Source organism: Ambystoma mexicanum, chromosome 2q, assembly GCF_040938575.1.
Source record: "Ambystoma mexicanum isolate Mex_15411 chromosome 2q, UKY_AmexF1_1, whole genome shotgun sequence".
In the NCBI taxonomy this organism is placed as follows: Eukaryota; Metazoa; Chordata; class Amphibia; order Caudata; family Ambystomatidae; genus Ambystoma; species Ambystoma mexicanum.
Genome location: NC_090924.1, coordinates 119993202 through 120015134, shown reverse-complemented (window position 1 = coordinate 120015134; position 21933 = coordinate 119993202). Strand labels below are relative to the sequence as shown.

Genomic DNA, 21933 nt, shown 5'->3' with positions numbered 1-21933 from the left:
GCCTATCCCCTGATAAACTGCAGCTATTAACCCCGCTGTTGCATTCCTCCATCTTAATTATACTCTATCCACCCCACTGGTGCCTCAGACTGGGGTTTCCTAGCTGGAGGTCAGGCGGCACCAGTGACCCCACGAATCGCGAAAAGATCTTCAGTCGGCCCTTGCTAGTGAAAAGATGAGTGTTGCTGCAGTGCGGCACTGGCAAAGCGACAAGTGGCAGACGCAAGACAGCATGGTAGCATATGAAACACAAAAACACGCAAACGAAGGAATGCCTGTTAAAAACAAATTTTAAGTAGACAAATATATATATATATGCAAACATACAAAATTCATGTATACTTTGAAAGTAAATAAATATTTCAAAAAATGTAAAAAAAAGTACTAGGATCTATAGGAAACTAAATTAAGAAATGCTTATAAATAGACAAACGAAGCATGCACATATAGACACGAGTGCATTGAAGGGGGACTGCGTTGTGTACAGCCGGTCCCTTCCTCCACCTGGACCCGCTCACTTCTGGAGGGGAGCGAGTCAGTGTTGCCAACTCCTCTAACACTGGAGCGAGTTCCCAACCGCTTTCACTTTTCTTCTCTTCGGTCCCAGCTCTTTAATGGCATTTCCCCCCCCCTCCCCCCGGCTGGGCCTGTGTGCGGTGGGGGAGGGGAAGCCTTAAGAAGTTCACCCCCCCCCTCGCTGGGCCGTGATTGGCCCGAAGTTGACCGGTCCTGCCCGGATTGGCCAGACCTAGGCACCCCTTCCCCCTGCCGCCCGTGAAGGTGGTCAGTGAGTGTGCAGCGGGCGGCGGTGAATGATTGTCTGCCTCCGGGACGGTGAAACTGAGGCAGCTGCGCACATCCCTCCCCCGCCTGTCCTCGGAGTCCCAACGGGGCGCCATGGACGGAGCCGGCGGAGAGTGATGCCCCTGTGTCCTGCACAGGGGCTCGGTCGGAAGATGCTCTGGCTGGCCCTCCTCCTCTCCCTCGGGATCCTGGACGCCGGACAGGCAACTTATTCCACGGACCTCTGCAGCTGGAGGGGAAGGTAAGGACTTTCCTCGCACTTTTTCGGGCACTTGGGTCCTGGGCAAGCAGGGTCGGACTGGGGCATATAATTGTCTCGTGCACCAATGAAAAAGTGGCACACAGTTGCAAATGGCAATTCATTCCTTTTGTGACATATTTTGGATAGTACCCAATTTTGCATTTTTAAAGAACATGTATTCAGCAACACTGGTCAAACGTACCAGCGGCATGGTGAAGTAACTCCTCACACCGGCCTCCATTGGACAAAAAAGTGGCACACTTTGACCAAACAAGCTGTCCCACACTAGCATTTTACGTTTTTCGTTCGGGTATTTGCCTATAGGCCAGTCCGTGATTGTGGCAAGAAGCGTTTTCCAGCAACTGCACGCCGGCATCTACTACCTGGGGCAAGCTCAGGGGAGCAGGGGTAAGCTGGAGACCGTGCCTGTGACCGCCGGAGCCGCCCCCCCCTCACATCCGCACAAGCCTTCCTATTCGGCGAGGTGTGAGATCTGCCCACCAGGGGCAGCAGCCCTGTGCTAGTCTCAGTCTCGAGTGTTTTAAATCACGGGGTGACCGTTAGGCAGCATGGCACCCACCCAGAAGTCTCTCAAAGGGTCCTCAAAGCTGGCCTTTCCGAGTGGCATGGCCCCGAAGAGTTAAAGATGGTTATGTGTCCCTCAACTGGCCCGAAAGTGCACGCATTTTAGAGAGGTTAGGCAGCGACTCTGTACTGAAAGAGCAAACGGGGGAGGGGCCGTTGACACAGTCCCCTCTATCCCGAATGAAGGGCAGCGCGGTTCGCACTTCGCAGTGACTAGAAAGTGCCTGAAGGAATCGATATCTTTGTGCTGGGCAGTTAGAGATGTTGTGAGTGGGTACTGGACACTTGGGAGGGTGGACAAGATGTATGGTTTGGCAGAGAGTGCTCCAGACTTGAGAGGTTGGAGGGGCACTGGTGTGGAAAGTTGAAGATGTTGGAGGAGGATGGTATTGCAGCCATAGGGTATGGTAGAAGTGTGGGGTAGGACTTTGGACGTTTAACAATTGTACCTGAGATTTAAGGCCAGCTGGGGATGTGAGATGTTGGGGGTGTGTGCTGGACACTTAAAGTTTGATCCATGTGTTTGAGGCTCAAGCTGTTGGAGGGAGGGTAGTTGAGAGAGATATTGGGGAACGTCCTTAAGACTCATTGTGTGTGCTGGAGACTTAAGATGTTGGAGGCTCTAGGCTTTGAAGAAGATGTAAGAGATGTAAGATGTTAGCGGTGGGAAACAGAGACTTGCAGTGTTGGGGTGTTAAGATTTAAGAATAGTCCGAGGTGTGTGCTGGAGGCTCAGTTTTATGGAGGCTGTTACTGGAGAATTACGATGTTGTACTAGTGACTTAAAGATGCTGGAAGAGAGTGTTTTTCGACGTAATTTGTTATAAGAGGGTTGAAATGCATTGAATACAGATATCAGATGTTTGAGGAGGGTAACTGACTCACACGTTTGGGGTGTTGAAGGGGGTACTGCAGACTTAAGTTGCTAGTTTGCTTGAGGTTGATGGTGTTGGAGAATGCTGGAGACTTAAGTTGCTGGAGGGTTGCTCTGTTTGTGTAAACATGAAGGTGTTGGTGCAAGGCATTGGCTGTGTAAGGTGTTGGAGGGCGGGAGTGGGTGCCAGACATGTAAAGCTGTTGATTGAGGCCCCTTAGCGACTCAGCAGTGGATGATGGGGTGCCTGTGGTGAAAATGGTTTGGGCATTTTCATGCTTTGGGTGACTTATGGGAGTGACTGGCTGTGCCTGTGCAATGGTTCAACGTGCACACTATTGGCAAGAAAATCTGCTGCAGGGGGCGTGGGAATTTGGGCTTGGGATGCTGCTGTGGGATGGTGGCCTCTGGATGCTGCAGGAAGTGTGGGAATTTGGGATTGGGAGGAAGTAAGTGAGCTTGGGATGCTGAAGGGGGGGCGTGGGCTCTGAATGCTGCAGGCGGGCGTGGAAAGGTGGGCTCGAGAGGAAGTAGGAGGTGGGCTCTGGATACTACAGGGGAGCATGGGAATGTGGGCTCGGAGGAACTAGCGGGTGGGCCTGGGATGCTGCAGTGGGAAGTGGCCTCTGTATGCTGCAGGGGGCGTGGGAAGGTGGGCTCTGGAGGAACTAGCGGGTGGGCTTGGGATGCTGCAATGGGAAGTGGCCTCTGTATGCTGCAGGGGGCGTGGGAATTTGGGCTCTGGAGGAAGTAGGAGGTGGGCTTGGGATGCTGCAGTGGGAATTTGGCCTCGGGATGCTGCAGGGGGCCTGGGAAGGTGGGCTCTGGAGGAACTAGCGGGTGGGCTTGGGATGTTGCAGGGGGAAGTGGCCTCTATGCTGCAGGGGGCGTGGGAATTTGGGCTCTGGAGGAAGTAGGAGATGGGCTTGGGATGCTGCAGGAGTAAGTGGAAAGTGGGCTCAGGGTGCTGGAGAAGGAATGTCACGGGGGATAGTCATTGGGCCAGAGTTCACAACATTTCAGAAAAAGAAATGACATCTCCAAGGACACACTGCGAATTACATACAGCACCCGGCAGCAAGATGGGCAGGTACAGGCTGCTCAAAAGGCGAGGAAGGCTCGCAAAAAAGCGGGCCACCAATGGCAAAAGGCAGGATTGGTGACCATGGCTTGGAACACGGAACAGACCAGAGACGCTGAGAATGACGTTATAGGTAATTATGGGCCTTGATGAAGATCCAAGCCACTGCCCCATCTGCTGTACCAAGGGTTATGCCGCCAGGAGGCTCGGCTTTGGGGACTGTAAGGCAAACCGAAGCGGAGACACGAACAAGGATGCCCATTTTGGGTGGTACATTTGTGAGAGCAGAGGAAGCAGCAAGCCACAGTTTGTAAGTCTCTCGAAAGTCAAGAAGCTTCCGGTCACACCCTGGTTAATAGGATGGACTTTGGAGCACAGCTGCAGGAATTTGATGAGATGCACGCATCTGCCACCTTTGGTGATGCTTCTGTCCAGCAGATTGTATACTGCGTGTATGCTCTATTAAAAGCAGTCACCTTAATCCTTTTGTATACGCAAAACAGTCATCTTAAATAGTGTGGACCCCACCCCCTGGAGATTATTGCGTCCCCCCGCCCCCTTGAAGACCACTGGTCCCAACTTCCAGCAAGTGGCGCTCTTTCCTCCGCTTAGGCGGGCTTTACGTGTCGGCGTGTTGTTACAGCCCCGAGGGGTTGTTGTTGTGCAACCTGAGCTGCGGCGGCGCTACCGCCTACCCCTCCCCCCCCACCCCCGCGAGCCAGTGTTGCCAACTCCTCAGTGAAGAAAGTAGCTATTGGCTCCCCTAGAAGTCGCCAGAAGTAGCTAGATGACGTCACTGCCCAATTTACATAATTACCTCCCCTTTCCCCCTGCAATTTATGGCTTTTACTGTGGCCCCCTCCCCTTTTAACACCTCCCTTTTAAGTTATAAGTGTGTTTTACTGTGGCCCCCTCCCCTTTTAACACCTCCCTTTTAAGTTATTTGTGTGTTTTTACATTACTCCCGTTAGAAAACGGGCGAATTACAGCACTTTTTTCAATTGGTTTGGAAACTTGCATAAATGAGCAAGTCTCCAAACCAATTGAAAAAAGTAGCTAGATTTCTCGCTAGCCGCTTTTTTATAAAAAAGTCGCTAGGGGGGCGTACTTTCTCGCTAAATATAGCGAGAAAGTCGCTAGGTTGGCAACACTGCCGCGAGCCGTAACCCTGTTCGTTTCACATGGACGTGCAGGCATCCGCGGAGGAACATCTGTTGCCCACAAGGGCCCCAGTGTGACCAACAAAACCCTCGGCTGGGAGTGTGGGTGGAGCTCGTGGTCACCCGGGGTCCGTAGGCCCTGGACTCGGACCATTGGCGCTCTCGGGCCGGCGGGCGGGGAGGGGGTTGTTTGGACAGTGGCAGGGAAGTGATACAAGTGACATTACCCCAGCGTTTGGGGGCAGGGGGGCGGGGCTGGGTAAACATCCGCACAATGGCGCTCCATTGTCGGGAATTACAAAGCTGAGCCCGGGTATCCTGCGCAGCTATTCTGGGACCAATCAGTTAATGCTGGAAGAGGGGCAGCGCACCAGGGTATAGCACCCCCTCCAAACCTCCCACTGGGGCAATGCTCAAGTCAGACATTGGGAATACCGAGGCGGCATATTAAAAATAGCATTTCCGCTAAGGCCATAAACAGAGCTCAGAGGGTTCATGCAGATGCGGTGTGGTCCGACTCAGAATTTCATCCGTACGAGGCAGAGAAAAGGAGTAGCCCTGCAGCTCTTAGCAACTGCTGATCCTCTCGCGCAGCAATATATGGCGACAGGCTTGTGACGATGTTTCTTTAGAAGTTATTGCTTTGTGGGCCTCCTTTAAAACTCGCCTGGAATCTTTGAGCCCCCCGCCACTCCCCTCATAGCAGTGTGGCCTCATGCCGCCCTCAGTTCACTCCACTGGAAGCCTTCCAGCCACTGTGGCAGTTGTTGTACAGGGTGTGTGCTGTTGGCTCACTTGTATGGTTGCGTGCGTGTTTTAGGGTACTTTGGGTTTTGTACGCGTTTTGCGATTGCACGCCGCCCCACCCACCCCCCTCGTGTTGTACCTTGTGTGTTGTGTAACTACACCCGTGTTTTCTGACTAATTTATGGAACTGTGATAGTGGGAGTACATCATTGTTGTGGCTAGTTGTGTTGCCCTGCTCTGAGTGTTTTAAGTTTAAACCTGGGGCCATTTGGTGTGTATACATTGCGGAGTTCTGCTTGGGTGTCTTCCCTGGGATGAGGAATCGCTTCCTGGACACTTTTAAACGTAGGTGGCCTTCCAGATGTTTTGGACTTTCATTCCCATCAGCCCTACCCAGCATAGTATGTGGCGAACGCTCATAGGATTTGTAGTCAGAGACTGCTGGAGAGCCTCGTAATTAGACCACTATAGGGTTGCTGTAATCATTTTCTAGTCTACTAACAGCCAAATGAATCACAATAAAATGATGATCCGGCGACACACAAAAGTCAAACACCGTTGCACGCATCAAAGCAATAAACCCAAACCGTTTAACAGCGAGGGGCCTGTGCATTGAGTAAGGTGGTGTATCTGTGTGCACAGCACGCAAACATGCATCGGTGAAGCCGCATGGCCGTGCAGCAGACCCTGTGGGCCCCAATCTGGGGTGTGTCATAGAAGACAGGGAAGTACAGGAGCGATGGACTCTAAACCCATGCATGAGGTGCCCCAGAGACTGGCTTAGAGAGAGGATTTAAGTTTCATGAAAGATCTTGCCTTGGTAGAATCTTGAAAATTAACCACGCACCTCTGGTTCCAGGCTAAATGCATACCCCTGCAGCATCAAACGGAGCACCTGGGTCTCCATGTTCCAGTGTTAGCCCATAGACCACATGTGCCTTGTCTGCTGGAGCTGCAAACATGCTGCAACAAACGCGCCTGCCCGATCACCATTGCTATTTAATATGGTTATCGCCCCAAGTCGACTTTATATCTGGTCCACTGTGTCTCAGATTCAACAAGATGTTGTAAAGTAGGTGGTCTTATATGTCGCCCTTCTGCCACACATGCTGGACTTGCTGTTCATGTCCCTGTGAGAACTGAGGGGGGGGGGGGTGTTAGTTGGATAGATCCCGAAACCTGTGGTGTTGTGGGCTGCTGCTGGAAAGGACTGCAGACCGTTTGACCGCACGCTATCTACCCCCCAGTACCCTCCACAAACATCTAATCCCTGCAAAACGGATGGGAGCCCCTCAACTGAGAACGAACATGGTTCAAATAAGTTAGCCTATGGGATGCATTCCACCGGGGAGTTTCTACAACCACGTTTGAGCTCACTACCCTCAACAGATATTAATTTGCATATCCGTCTGGTCCCACCCACAGGGATTGTCCAGCACGAAATACTAGGCAATTCTCTGAATGAGAGTACCAACAGCAACCCTATAGTTACAGTCAATCTCTTTACGTGCAATTCAACGCTGCTGTATTTACAAGCAAAGCAAAGGCACCAAGCTATATAATCGAGCACGTTGACAGATTAGTACATTCTGTGAGCCCGTGTCATCAGTAGCGTTGGCAGCCTCTTTGACTATTAGTTTCTGTAAAGATCCACTGTTGACTCACGGCCTGGGTTCTCACTGGAAAAATGTTAACAATCTATCATAGCAGGCAGAGCATCGTCAAAATTTCGCTCCAAGCTTGTATGTTCATTGACAACCACGCCATACCCATTCGGAACAAAGTGAAAATCCTCAGTGTTTACGTGAACGCAGACATGAACTCTGCGGCTCATGTCGACGGGATTATTCATGGCACACACTACCATCTCAAAGTATTGGGACATGCTAAATCTTTTCTGGCCCAAAGAAACTTGGCCATTTTGGCTAGGGCAGTCATATTACCGCGTCTTGGCTACGGCCACGCGTTATTACTGGGGGCCTCGGCACGTTTTATTCACTTATTGCAGATCGTACAAAACTATGCTTATCGATTCGTGTACGATCTAATATATACCACATATCCAGTGCTCGCACGGAGCTGCATTGAATTCCTGTCCCAGGCAGGATACGCTTCAAAGTCATTATGATGACCCACAAATGTGTTTTTGGCAACGCTCCTAAATAACCAAAGGAACATTTTACAACATACACCCCATTGAGGCTCCTCCACTCCAGCACCAGCAAGTCGTTGATGGTGCCCAGAGCTAAAAGGAGCAGGGGTTTGGGAAGATCTTTCCCCGTTCTATCTGCTCAACTTTGGAACGCTATCCCACCTGGACTACGGAAAGAAACCAACTTGCCGTGCTTTAGAAAACTTATGAAAGCCCACCTTTTTCGCCTAGGCACACCTGTTCCCTCTGAGCTGCTTTCTGTGATGTCCCTCCTTTGCAATGTCCTTTGTGTTTTTGTGGCGCCCTGATGCCTACGGGCTTTCGGCGCTTGATAAATAAATAAGCCATTGACTCCGCCCACAGCATTGTCAGTCCTTACCATGGATGCCGATGTCGATCATTAGTCGTTTTCGATCGGGAAACACAATAAGATAAGGAATTGAATTCTGAAAATGTTATGGCTACAAATTACTATTTCAATTAATCGTTAGAATTATCCCCACATGCTGTCAAACCTGCACATTTGTGGCACAATATTGCTCTTAATTTGCTGCAACATTTTGAGCCCCATGCCAGTATACATCCCGAGGGGCCTGGGTCCATGCCAGTATACATCCTGAGGGGCCTGGATCCATGCCAGTATACATCCCGAAGGGCCTGGGTCCATGCCAGTATACACCCTGATGAGGGGCCTGGATCCATGCCAGTATACACCCTGATGAGGGGCCTGGATCCATGCCAGTATACACCCTGATGAGGGGCCTGGGTCCATGCCAGTATACACCCTGAGGAGCCTGGGTCCATGCCAGTATACACCCCGAGGGGCCTGGGTCCATGCCAGAATACACCCTGAGGGGCCTGGGTAATGCCTGGAGTCCCAGTTTGGACTCCGGCACATACTTCTGGAAAGTCTTCCTAATGCATCAGGGAAAGAAAAGTGTCCTACACGGCAACACAAGTCCCAGCTCTGGTGCATCAAACACCCATGCAGAAAGGGTACTGGCCTACAAGACAACACAATTCCCAAACTGTGATGCACCACACACACAACAGAAAGCCTACTCATCTACATGCCAACACACGTCCGAGCTCTGGTGCATCACACGCACATACAGATAGACTACTGACCTACAAGGCAGCACAAGTACCCTCTTTGGTGCATCACACACACTGCAGAAAGCTTACTCGCCTACACAACAGCACATGTCCCAACTCTGGTGCATCACACGCACAAACCGAAAGACTACTGACTTACAAGTCGGGTGTTTTAGACCCGGCTGACTGCAGGAGCGGTGTGTCGAGTATCCATGATTCCCCCACCACGACTGTGCTGGCTAGGGCTAATGATAGCTGTAGTACAAAACATCCGGAGAGCTAACCTTGTAGACCCCTGGTATGACATAACTCAGTGGGTTTACTGTCCGCAGCACACATTTGTTTTCATTTTTGTACGATGCATCCAGACTGGGGCACCTCAAGTCTTTTTTTTTTTATCATCCATGGTTGATAAAAGGAGTACCATTAAGAGGGCAGGGGCGGGAGTCCCCTTTCATTCGAGGGGGAACAACTCATTTGATGTTCATGATATATATATTCTATGTAGCTTGGAAGTGAAACTGCCCCTCTCGCCTTTGGGCCTCATGATCTGCGATGCAGTGGCTGGGAACCCGGGCTATTTTTGGAGCCAGCATTTTCTCCCTAAGGATTGCACCAAAGGCTCAAGTTCATCTCCCCTCTCAAGTGAGAGATCTCAAGTTTCAAGAATTTGCATGAGTGAGGCCTGAGCATGTTGTGCAAAACGCTGGTGTTTAAATTGGTTAGAAGTCAGTGGGGGCCCTTGAGACTGCCCCAGAGTGACTCTATGGTCCTAGGCAAAATTCTACCTCCTTTCGTTATCCAGATGTTGTGGACTACAAATCCATTCAGCTGGAGCCATCAGTTTGAATGGTGAAGGATCTTGGGATTTGTAGTCCAGCATTTTAATAGCCACCGGTTGCAAGGGCTTGCTCCAAATTTTGCGAGACTCGACCCGTGCAGACTCGGATTAGGAGGAGGGGGAAATGTAAAGAACTGAATTGGTAGCTGGCTGGGCTTATTTCGCATACGGGTCTTTTGTGTATATATAGTAATGATTGGTGCTGTCTACTCGGCAGTGTTTTACAGACATAAGAAATAAACGCAGGACTGCTGCGGTTTCAGGTGGACACTACCATTCACTGATCCTATGTATTGTAAATTGGCGGCTGAGTTTACAGTGCATCGGTAAAAGTTGCAACCCAGCGTGGGATCGAGGTGGAGAATGCCCGCCAGTGCTATTGTGCAATCGCCCCCTCCCTTTGTGGAGAGATGTCCTGGCCTTCTCTGCCGCGGCGGTTACGCCCTCTGGCCAATAGGGGGCAGAGCGTGCATAGAGTTGGGCCCAGCTGTTGCGTGTCTGTCAGCCAGCAGCTTCCACACAGGCAAACACTGCTGCCAGGGTGAGCGGAGAACAAGGAAGGGGTCAAGTGGGCGTCCCAGAGGTCCCCCAGCAGCCAGTGTGGCCCCAGCTCCCCGGGGACCGGTCACCGCGTGCAGGGAGTCCAAGTAGAGATCCAGCGGTTGATTGGCGAAGTAGAGATCCGTGCGAGTAGTTCTACTCTTGTTTCTGATTTAAAATATTTCAGAACTTCCACACGTGGATCGAAAAACGGGGGGGCGGGGGTATGGAGGCGAGGAGTACTTTTTGTATTAAAAAGGGCTTGCTCCAGCTAATGTGCCCTTTTTTTCTTGTAACAAAGTTAACCCACTTGTCTGCGGATGGACGAGTTGCAAGGCTCTGTGTTTTGTCCATCACTCATTATCCAACACATTTCCCATTGTTAAAATCGCTGGGATTTGTTTTCAGCACCTTATTTTCAACGCACCTGTTCATCAAGTCTCGGGAGGATAGCTTAGGGGCAACGTGCTCTCCTTGGGAGCAAGACACGGATAGGTCGGCGCTTGGAAACCTCTGGATATTAAGCGCGTTATAAATAAATCATATCAGCAATAGTGTGCGGATTGGTAACTTATGTGTCTAGTTATAGGCGATGATCTGATACCATTGTGTTTTTTTTATGTAGCGCTTCATTACGCCGCCCGTCACTAAGCGCTGTAGTTATTAGTGTTATTACCCAGTTTGATGGTATAAATATCGTTGTTTTGGGTATAATTCCTTCTAGGTATTGTGACTTGCACTCCAACGGTTTTCTGCGACTCCCCCATGCCCTCCTAGCAGATTATGCAGCTGCTCCCGTGGCCTGCCTGGTGTCCAGTTCACACTGGCCTACCTCAGCCAGAGAGATCTGTGCCAGGTCCTGGGTGTTCAGCATTAACCACTGACCAGGATCTACCACTGGGGAACCAGGAGCAAGTGCACAGCGTTCCGCAAATCCACACATGGTGCTAACTTGCCATTTTGTTCCCTATTTAGGACCCATCATGTCGTATACATGTGTGCTAATGTTTATTCATCGTTTATCCGAAATAAACAGAGTTACATTCATACAGGTGTGTTTGTTCTGCATCAGCAGGCCGAAGGAGCCAAAAGTGACTCCTGGTGCTAGCTTTTGGTGCAGGCTCAGACTGGCCTACAGGGGCAATGCCGAACCAAAAACGCAAAATACTAGGGTGGGCCAGTTTTTTGTGGTCAAAGTGAGCCAGTTTGATAAGTTATTTCACCATGTGGCTAGTATTTTTGACCAGTGTTACTGTATAAATATTCTTTGAAATGCACAATTTGCATCACATTCAATCAGAAATCTCCCCCTTAGGTACTACTCAAAAAGTCTCACAAAAGCAAGAATTGCTATTTACAACCGCCGCCCAGTGGTCTATAAATGGAGGATCACCCCAGCTTGCATTTCACCTCGAAGCCACACTGCCGGAAGTAACATGAAACACTTCATGTGTGCAGTGATCGCAATGTCCAATGAGTAAGCAGGAGCTGAAATCTGCTCCAGGGCAGCGGCATCACCCAGTGCTAGGGAGCAGCCCCCGGGGAACGAGGAGCAAGGGCAAAGCCCGAGAATTGCAACTTCCACGCGAGATGCAAACCAGGTGAAGTGGGTCGGGCGCAGTGCTCCTCTAAGTGTTGCCCTTCCTACACTTTGAAGAAGAAACCGTTCCGGAATGGCTTAGTTTTAAAATGAAAGTGTTGCACTGCACTGAACGTTTCTTTAAACAGCATGCGCATTTGTTTGGGGGTTTGCATGGCGATGCGGTTTGGGGAGCTGGGAGCACAGTGCCACTACTTCTTTTCATAGACTTCGACCACTGATCCAAACTATATCTTCCTGTTCATTGTATGTGACTCAATGTATGCACCAGGACAGAACCTTGAGGGGTCGTGCAGGTCAAATTGGGCCGTTTAGCTTTTCAAGGGAGCTTTGAAAACTTAAGCACTCCCTCCATCTCCCATATGAAGGGAAAGACACGGCCACAAGTATTGGGTATTATTTCTTGGCTAGGCCGGCACAAGCAGGACAACAATGGAGTTATCAAAGGCAGTCATAAGGCAAGTGGCCTTCGCATAGATCAAAATTAAGATTCAATGTGCTGGAGCTTAAAAACAGCTCCTGGGTTTCGGCATCACCCAGTAGGCAGGAGCTTCACCCAGTAGGCAGGAGCTACCACTAGGGATCCAGGAGCGAGTACACCATGCACTGCAAATCTAACTTCCTAGTGGGATACACACTTTACCTTTTTGTAACTTTTGTATTTTCCATTATATTTAAATGTTTGAGTTCTTCTTTATTTACATTCATAAACACTCAAAATTCATGTCACATATGCATCTTTACAAAAACACCAGATGTCCTGGGGAGCCGAAAGTAGCTCCTGGTAACTTTTGGTTTTAGGCTAACTAGACTCTCTCAGTCTAGAAGCAGGAGCTAAATGGCTCCTAGCAATTTCAGACCCTGTATAGGCGAGAGGGTGCCCGCCTAGTGGTGAGCGGGCAATGCAGTGTCACAAGGAAAGGGGACAATTGGCAGCAGTGGGTATTCAGGTCCTTTTTAATTGAACCACGTTTAAGGAATTTAAAATTACATTCAACACAGGAGTGCTGCAGAAGTAAGTAAATAGTCATTTCAACTGTGCCATCCTCCACTGTAGAGCTCTCCAGGTGCTGGGGCTTGTCTGGAGAGTGTGTTGGGCCCACGCTCGGGGTATCCAGGATTGAGTGTGTGGTATTGAAAAGCAAAATGTGGGAAGGGTCGAACAATGGAACATGTAAGGGTGCATAGCTTTCCGAAGGTATATGTATATAGTACAGGAAGGTAGGGTTGCTCTGTTAGAAAAAAAGTGGGTGTCTTGCGGCTGACCTCTTTTCAGTCCTTTTAAAAAAAAATCTCATTAGCACTATAATTATGTTCTTTTCACATGTTTAGCTCTCTTGCTTAGGGATGCCTGTGTTCTAATTCTGAGTCTTTCCTTTCTTTCAGTGGACTATCACAAGAGCCCAGTAGCGTGGAACAGATCTCCCTGCATTGTGGTGAAGGCTCACTGGAATGGCTGTACCCATCAGGTGCTCTTCGACTGAGCTTCTCCCCTCGTCTTCCGCTTGGCACCCCAGGTATAGGCACCGGACCCAGCCGCATTACCGCTTGCATCAAGCCAGCCAGCACCTTCCGTGGTGCGCAGGCCTACCTGGAGCGGGATGGCATCCTGGAGCTGCTGCTGTCTGAGACAGACTTGTCCCTGCGTCCCCGGGTGCACTGCTTCAGCTGGTTGCCCCATCAAAAGGCGGCGCTCTTCCTGCAGTCCACTCCGCACCAGGACATCAGTCGGCGCATTGCCGGTTTCCGCTATGAGCTACGTGGAGACTGGAACTCGCGACTGTCTCTGCCCCTGAACAAGTTCAGCGTGGAAGGTAGGTGGCATGGCACAGGGAAGGGGGGGTAGATGGAGGGGTGGGGGGACAGCGTTTAAACAAATATATGCAACTTCTGCCCACCTCCTGCTTCTGGCCAAAAAAGTGGCCCATTTTGACTGTCCCACACTAGCATTTAGCATTTTTGGTATGGGCATTGCCCTATAGGGCCTATAGGCTAGTCCGAGCCTGGCGGCTCATCCATAATGGACGAGAGGGTGTCCACCCAGTTGCCCCCTCACCCATTATGGGGGAGCTGAGGAGCCAGCCAAGTGAAACATTGAGCACTCCATCAGCTGTTTTTTTCCAGATGAGGGACTGCTCCTGGGCTGGTTGCACTGTTTCCCTTTTACAGTTCAGTTCCCCAGCTGCACATGCTTGCCGAGCCATGCAAGGCTGGGGGTGTTTTGCTTCGCCAGCCTTGCATAGCTCATTGGAAATGCTGGCTGGGGCACTGCATGTCTCTATGTGCGAGGGGGAGCTTGGCACCCATGCGCAGGCTGCTGCAGAAGGTACGTTTATGTTCATTTATTTTGTTATTTAAATATGTGTATGAATGCTTGGTTATGAGTGAATGTGTGTATGGTGCTCGTGCGAATGATACAGTGATCGTTGTGTTAATGTGTGTGTTACTTTTGGTCCATTGCACTGATTTTGGCGAGTGGGGGGGTAGAGGGGAGGATGTACAACAAAGGCATTTTAATAATGCCTTTGTTGCACAATCCCCCTACCCACCTGACAAAATCAGCTCGCCTTCTGAGGCGCTGTAGAGTCCAGGGGACAGGGATGGTATTTTTTATACAGGATATCTATCATAGTTCAGTCAAAAATACCATGCTTCCCCTTTGGCCCCCCACTACCTAGCATACACACATAATCACGTTGATTGTGTTAGGCACTGTGGGGCCCTGAGGACAGGGATGGCATCTTTTTAATGGACATCTATCAAATATGTCCAGTAAAAAATATCATGCCTGCCTACTGGGCCCCCGAGCGCCAATTGCAAACTGTTTGGCTTTTACCCATCAAGTATGCTCTAAAATGCAACATTTTAACCTATTATTTAAAACCCCCCTGAGATCCCCTTCATTGGTTCTGGCTCCCACGGTGCGCGCGGTCGCTATGGCATATCTGGGGGAAATATTTATGCCCCGCCACGTAAAAAAAAATCACCAGCCACCACTGGCCCAGGGACTGTGGTGGGAGTAGGATGGGCAGAAGCCATGGGATAGTGGTGGGAGCAGGGTTTGGAGAGCCCATGGTCTGTGGTGGGGAGAGCACCGGAACTGGGCTAGAAGTGGGATGAGGTAGTCCAGAGACTGTGACGGTAGCAGGTGGGGGAGCACAGGGACTATACTGGGAGTAGGGTGCGGGGACAGCGCATGATAGTTCATAGCCATTTGGACTTACTGTTCATTTGGCATTTTTGGGGGGGGGGGTTGACCTGCCCACATTTTGCTCGGGGGGGCGGGAGGGGTGGGTGTTAGGGGCAAAGGCCTAAAGTTTGAAGACTACTGCTCTAAGCAGTGTCCTACTAGTGCTCCATGGCTCCCATCAGTGTGAACTTCCTCCAAGAAGTGACCTTTTGAGCTCTATATTTAAGTACATGATCCCAGTACTAGCTAGAAGATTCCCACATCCCAAATTCAGTTCTGATTCCATCAATGACTAGTTCATTGACCCAGTCAAACACGCAGCTTTGCCTATCCCAATACGTACCTGTTGAAGATAATGCTACAGTACTAGTCATTGCTGTCAAATTAATTGTTTTTTTTTCTTGCTGTCTAATGTACAGTCTCACTAAATGTGTCTGTTATGCTTACATGTACACCTGATGTAGCCCCCCCCTCTCCCACGAGGCCTGGCTCGGCCAGAGTATCTATTCAAGATTCCATCCACATTTTGTAACTTTATTCGTGGTGTTGCACTTATGTAGAGTGTTCAGCTGCACTTGTAGATTCTTGAGGGTTTTGTGCGCTGCTATAAATGCAAAAATAAGCACAAATACATGTAACGTGCAGACCAGCGTCCCGAATTTCCAGAAAACCCAAAGCGCCTCACAGCCATGAAAATGGTACTTGAGCACTATGCAAAAGTCACATGATATAACCTTACAGGGAACAGCAAGTCTTACCCCACTGAACTATCCTTTCACTTGTATCGACCTGTGGTGAATTCTTCTGATCACCCTGAAGATCAAAAAGGCTGTGGTCATCGCGCTCAGTCTTGCAAGGTGTTTTCTACATCCCCCTTAACCGCCGCCCCCATCTTCCCATGGACCCTAGTGGCTGCCAGCCCTCTTTTTAGGGCTATGAATAAATCTGACTCCGTAGAACAGGGGGCTGCAACTTGCGGTTCTCCAAATGGTTTGGCCTATGGCTCCCATCCATGATCCCTCACCATTCACTACTGCCTAGGGCTGATGGGAGTTTCTCTCTTGGGTGAACGAGCACTGTCAATTAACCTGTTCTATGTGATTGTACTCGCTCTCGAGGGGTCTATAATCACGTTGTAGCTCTGTATCATTTGCATATCAGTCTCCACAGGGGCAGTGCATCAACAAAGTGCCTGGCAAACCCCCTTTCAACTGTCCTTGGGTTGGGACACAACTGACATGCAAGTGAATGTCTCCTTTGGCAAGGCACTCAGAATTCAAACTTGATTGTAGACATGGGTGTAATTTTAGGGGGGTTGCTCCCAACTTTCATGGCTCTCCATTTTGTCCCCTTCATTTGGCAGGGCCACCTTTCCCACCGCCCCCCAACACTTTAAGCAAAGTTACTCCACTGATTGTTGACCCATCTGAGGCTGCACTATCCCATACACCAGCTTGTTGGGCCTTTTGTTCTCAGTAGTGGGGCTTTCACACTTTTGGTCAATGTTGAAACATTTTGGGTTTCATGCTAAATTACTATGGATAATCTGGTCTCGATCTAGACGGCGCCTCGCCCCACCTCACTGATGATACTCAACCAGGCTGGAACACGACCTGCCTGCCATTTTGCACTGGATTGTATTTGTTCGTGGGAGCAGACGGGGGAGGGGGGGGGCTTGGGGGTCCTGTTGGTACTCTTGTGAGAGGGAGAACTGCCTGCCATTTTGGGTTGGATTGTATTTGTTGGTGGGAGCAGAGGGGGGGGGTTCCTGTTGGTACTCTTGTGTGAGGGAGAACTGCCTGCCATTTTGGGTTGGATTGTATTTGTTGGTGGGAGCAGGGGGCGGGGGGGGGTTCCTGTTGGTACTCTTGTGCGAGGGAGAACTGACTGCCATTTTGGGTTGGATTGTATTTGTTGGTTGGGGGGGGGTGGGGTTCTGTTGGTACTCTGGTGCCTGCCATGTTGGCCTGGATTGTATTTCTTGGGGAGAGCCGACATAGAGCGCTAACATGCCATTTTGAACCATTCTAAGATGTAAAATAGGTTGTTGGGCTTTGTGCATTCACATATTTGGCTAATATTACGCAACACTTCAGTATATGAAGAAGAAATGAGAGTACGAGACAGGCGGCAGAGGAGTGCAAAGGAATCTGTACACCGCATACTCTGAAAACGTGACCCATATGTTTCAAAACTGCTTGTCGTTCCCGTGTCTTCTGAGCTGAACTTCCCACGCCCCGCTAAAGGCCCCATTTCCACGAACCTGTTCCGCATTTGGGGCTCTGTCCGATTCCCACGCTACAACTGATCCCCCCCCCCCCCCCGCTCTCTGGCTGTTAACATTCCGGAGTCCTTTGGCAACTCAATTTGCCTTTTTCCCCAGAAACGTTAGCGCCCAGAAGTTCCAGAGTTATTCGGGCCAACAAGTTAAGAGCCCAGCGAGCTTGTTTTCCCCTCTTATTGGTCACAGGTGGCCATTGCAGTCTCACTTTTGTTGTTGTATTGCACCATAGCCGATTTAAAGGGGGAAAAGCAAAGTTGCATGAAACCAGGATTGGATGAGCTGGGACAACTGGGATTGTGTGACTGCACAAGTTTCATAGTGGCTATCTGGGTGTGCTAAGGGAGCTGCGCTGCACAGTGCAGTGTTATGTTATGGTACCGGGGATTTGTGACGTGCACCACTTCCATCTGCATGGTCTTCAGGTGCTCTGGGGGTTCCAGAATGGTGGGGTGTTAAGTTAAGGGGAAAGTGCAGTTCCTCGTCTACAGCACTTTTCCACGAAGACCTCAATCCAGAGAGCTTCCGTTTTGGTTCTTAATCGCGTCCTGCTGAACGCGTTTCGATGACATATTTTTCAGACCATCATTATTGTAAGGGGCAGGCTTTTTTCGGGAGGTGCTCCCATTGGTGAGCAGGGAGGCAGATTACTTAGTGGCGTGTAGTACATTAACGGTCACCATTCTCCGGTGTAAAGATTTCAAGTTGCTCGCCCTCAGTTTTCAACGTACATGGGACTTGCACTGCCTGTAAGTAGAATATACACAGTATTATCTGGGGTGGAATTTGCCCGGAGCATAACGGTGCAGCACTCCAGAAAAATGTCTCTTGCCGAATTCCGTGAAGGCCTTAGCCCAAACCCATAGGTTGGGAAACTCTCTGGCAATTTGTTTTCTGTGGTTTTTATAACTGCAAGATGCAGGTGGAATCCCCCCAAACCCCCACCGCAGATTACCGTTCCCAAACACCACACTACATTTTGCAGTAAAAAATGAGTGGTAAAATATTACGGTGTGAGAAAAATACAGAGTAATTAGACTGGGTACCGACTAGAAACCTTTACGGGGATCTCACTGGCTGCAAGAGGGAATATCTTGTTTGTAAATATTTCTGTGACCTCTTTTCTTTTGGTGGAGGAGGTATGGCTCTCGTTTTTAGTCTGCTTGCTACCCTTAATTGCCCCAGAATTTGTATAGGTAGAAGTTGGCTACGAGGGCACTGGTGGCAGCTGGGAAAAGGATTGGTGTCTGGGGGCTGTTTGCAGTGTAGGAAGGATATGTGGGAGCAAAGTCCTCAGGCACAATTCTTGTATTTTATTGTTTAAAGCGCGGACCTAGCTCGAGGGCAGCAGAGCGCTGTACATCGAGTTGGTAGCTAGCATTTGGGCTGCCATCTTTGAACAGTGGCACAGTACTGTGAGGTCTGTGTGTCCCGGTTTGCATCCATTGGAATTCGTTTTTGGTCAGGTGTTTTTGAAAGAGCCATGTTTTGAGAGATTTGTGAAATTGGAGAATTGTGGGGGCATTCCGAGCTGACACCGGGATCGAGTTCCAGAGGGTGGGTGCATGACAAGAGAAGGATTGTTGGCAAGGTCTCGCTTTGCGTACGAGTTGTGATTCAAGCCAGTTTGTTGATGTGCTGCACGAGGAGCGTGTGCCACCAGATATGTGGAGGTTAGTCGCCAGGTACGTTGTTGTGCTACTTGTGACTGCTTTGTAGATGATACATGCAGTCTTGAACAGTATCCTGACTTGGAGTGGAAGCCAATGCAGTTTGTGTACGATGGCAGTAATTCAGTCTAACTTCAATGCTCATGTAATAAGACGTGTTCAAGTGAGGTGGACTGCTTTTAGGGGTGTCAAGTGAGAATTCAGTCTTGGATGGATTTAGTTTGAGGTAGCCAGTTGACATCCAGGACTGGATGATGGCTTGGTAATCATGGAGACGAATGATGTCCTGCGCACTATTTTAACTCCTGTACAACCGAGTATCATCTGCGTATTGATGGATGGCTATATTGGTCTCTTTGAGGAGAGTGCCCAGAGGCTCCATTTAAAGGTTAGGTTAAACAGGATTGGTGAGAGGATGGAGCCTTGGACTCTGCATGAGACCTGGAGTCAGTTCATCTGGACAGGCTGGTGTCTGCCTGAGAGGTAGGAGGTAAACCAATTCAGGACATTGCCAGAGAATCCCATCCTGTCAGCGAGGAGGGAGATAAGGATGCAGTGGTTGATGGTGCTGAATGCAGCTGAGAGGTCAAGAAGACAGAGGAGGCATGAGTCGCCGATATCCACGATTTGAAGAGCATCATACACCACCTGGGTGCTGGCTGTCTCAATGCTACACTTTGGGCAGAACCCTGACCGATAGAAAATAGGAGTGAGACCGCTAGCACACCACAATGCACAACACTGTCGGGGATATGTGCCACAGGTGGCCAAAAATTAGGGGGTACAATAAAGTATCACCACTAACCAACACCACTAAAAAACTCATCCCTCCGCATACACCTCTAAAACTCTAAAATAACACAACCATACCGCTACAGCACAACATATTGCACGCACTTCACTACACCGCTACAATGAAACAAACTACACAGAGCCTCACACAACAGCACATGACACCTACCAACCGAAAATTCACACCTACGCTCAGCAAACGGTATAAACCGAACCGGAGCTGCCACAGCACATCACAGCTTGTACTCTTTTCCCGCTTAGTCCCACTAACTTACCCCACTCCCTACCCTCTTGCTTTTCAGATCTGCCAGAGCGCCAGGGAACCACTTAGGTGGTTATAGTGCTTGCTATTATTATCCTTTAACATCACCTAACATTTAGGAGGTAAAGTTGTTAGATTCTGGCCAGTAGTTGTGTACCAACCACTTTTTTTATAAGATTTTGCCAATAAACGGGAGGTTTGTAATGGGCTTGTAGTTGGCCAGGTTGTCTGTATCTAGGGTTGTTTTTTTTCAATAGAGGTCGTATGAGACCAGTCTTGAGGGTGTCTGGGAATGATCCTTCTGCGAGGGATGCAGTGATGATGCTGAGGAGCGCATTGATTGCCAGGCCCATCAATTGTTTAATGATGGAGGCTGAATTTAATTGTCAGAGTAATAAGTATCAGATGCAACCTTCAGCTGAAGAATTGAGGCAACTGTTTGATCAGATGAGGCGGCGCAAAGCTGTATGCCAAATAACAACCTGTTGTTTTATTAGTCTCAAAACCAGTGGCCGGTCGCTCTAGTATGCTAGGAGTCCCACGTATACCCAGCCAGCACATTTGGGAGACTGCGAAGCACTCTGGCTTGGCCAGTGAAGGAAGCAGCCCAATTCTTCCTCTGCAAATAGTTTCACCTTGACAAGATACTGTCATGCATCTGACACTGAAGGACCACTCATTGAGGATTGATGCAGAACAAAAACTTTATAACCCAACCAATGGCTCCCCAACGCTATGCCTGGGCTCAGGACATTACCAGAATCTTTGGCCAGTTCAGGTTCTTTTGAGTCTCTTCGAGATTTCTGTAAATACCAAGTATTATGAAAGATTGGATAGTGAAGGGGGTGGGTTAGGTAATTGTTGTGTTGATGCCTGCAGACCAGAAGTACCTTGAGCTCTGCATGCAGGGCTGCTTCTATATGTTTGTTGGGAACCTGAGTGAACTTGGGTCCAGTGGTACGCCTTGGTACTAGAATGCATTGGCCGGGGCTATGATATGTAAGTTGGTTGTAGGGGTGTAGTGTTCTGATGTTTGTTACCTGTTGGGTGGTTTGTTGAATTGCCATGTGTAAGTGGCTTAGTTGGTGTGCATACTGTTTGTTGTATATAGAATTTGAGCGTGGCATGGGCCTGTATACCTACCCAGGACAATGAGGGACCAGCTATTCAGGCTATCTTTCTGAGTTACAACTTCTCCTGGGGAAGCTTTGGCACCACTTTGATGTTGGTGATGGTCCAAAGTGATCCCATCCAGGTAGAGTCTGATGGCTTATGCCAGTGGCTGGGGCAGTTCCTCTGCTCACGTAGAGTCTCTTTACAGAACTGCTGCCACTGGGATTTCTGCGGGTGTACAGCCCTATTCTGCATGGCCTTCGTTTTCTGCTGGACTCAAGACTTTGCAACCATGGAGAAGGGTGGTAGAAATTCTGGTGTGGGAGCCACTGCATTGAATGAACTAACATTTACCAGATGTTTCTTGATGGGGCTCAATGCACAGCGCATCAGTGATCAATTGCATGCTTTTAAAATACGACATACGTGGGCAAGTGTGTCCCCGCAGGAAGTGTTACTGGGGTTCGATGAAGGGGCCCAGGTGGATGAATCCAGTACCAGCCTGCATGATGAGGCCACAGCTTTTCCCTGATAGACGGTTATATCTGCCCCAGCCTGGGGGAGGGTGGGCGGGGGGATGGGATGCACCTATTTTTTACAGTACCTGTTTTTCATTTGTTGAAAATTTATAAAAAATAGAATAAAAAAAAATATCACGTACAGTTGTGTAGGTTGAGAAGTCGTCTTAAACCTGGTGATTTTTATTTACCTTGGATTTGTCTCGTAGCCCCCCTCCTCCAACTCCTGTGGCAGATTGGGAATTTTAAAAGTAATCTTGATATTTTTCTTCCAGAGATTTGGCCTGTCTTCTCAACCACTGACTTCTTTGTCAATCTCTTCCATAATTATTTACATGGGAGTATTTAGGGCTGAACAGAACCATCCATTAAGGCTTTTCTTTCCCC

The 21933-nt window shown here is 49.4% G+C and overlaps 1 protein-coding gene across 1 annotated transcript in view; it reads left to right on the top strand.

Moving 5' to 3' along the window:
* Nucleotides 1-771: 771 nt before the first annotated feature.
* Nucleotides 772-21933, top strand: part of METRN (meteorin, glial cell differentiation regulator) — a 53224-nt gene continuing 32062 nt past the window's right edge. Inside the window, exons 1-2 of the mRNA XM_069647012.1 lie at nucleotides 772-1045; nucleotides 13107-13534. Coding sequence (XP_069503113.1) covers nucleotides 813-1045; nucleotides 13107-13534 — 661 coding nt within the window. The 5' untranslated portion in view covers nucleotides 772-812. The remainder of the gene's footprint in view (nucleotides 1046-13106; nucleotides 13535-21933) is intronic.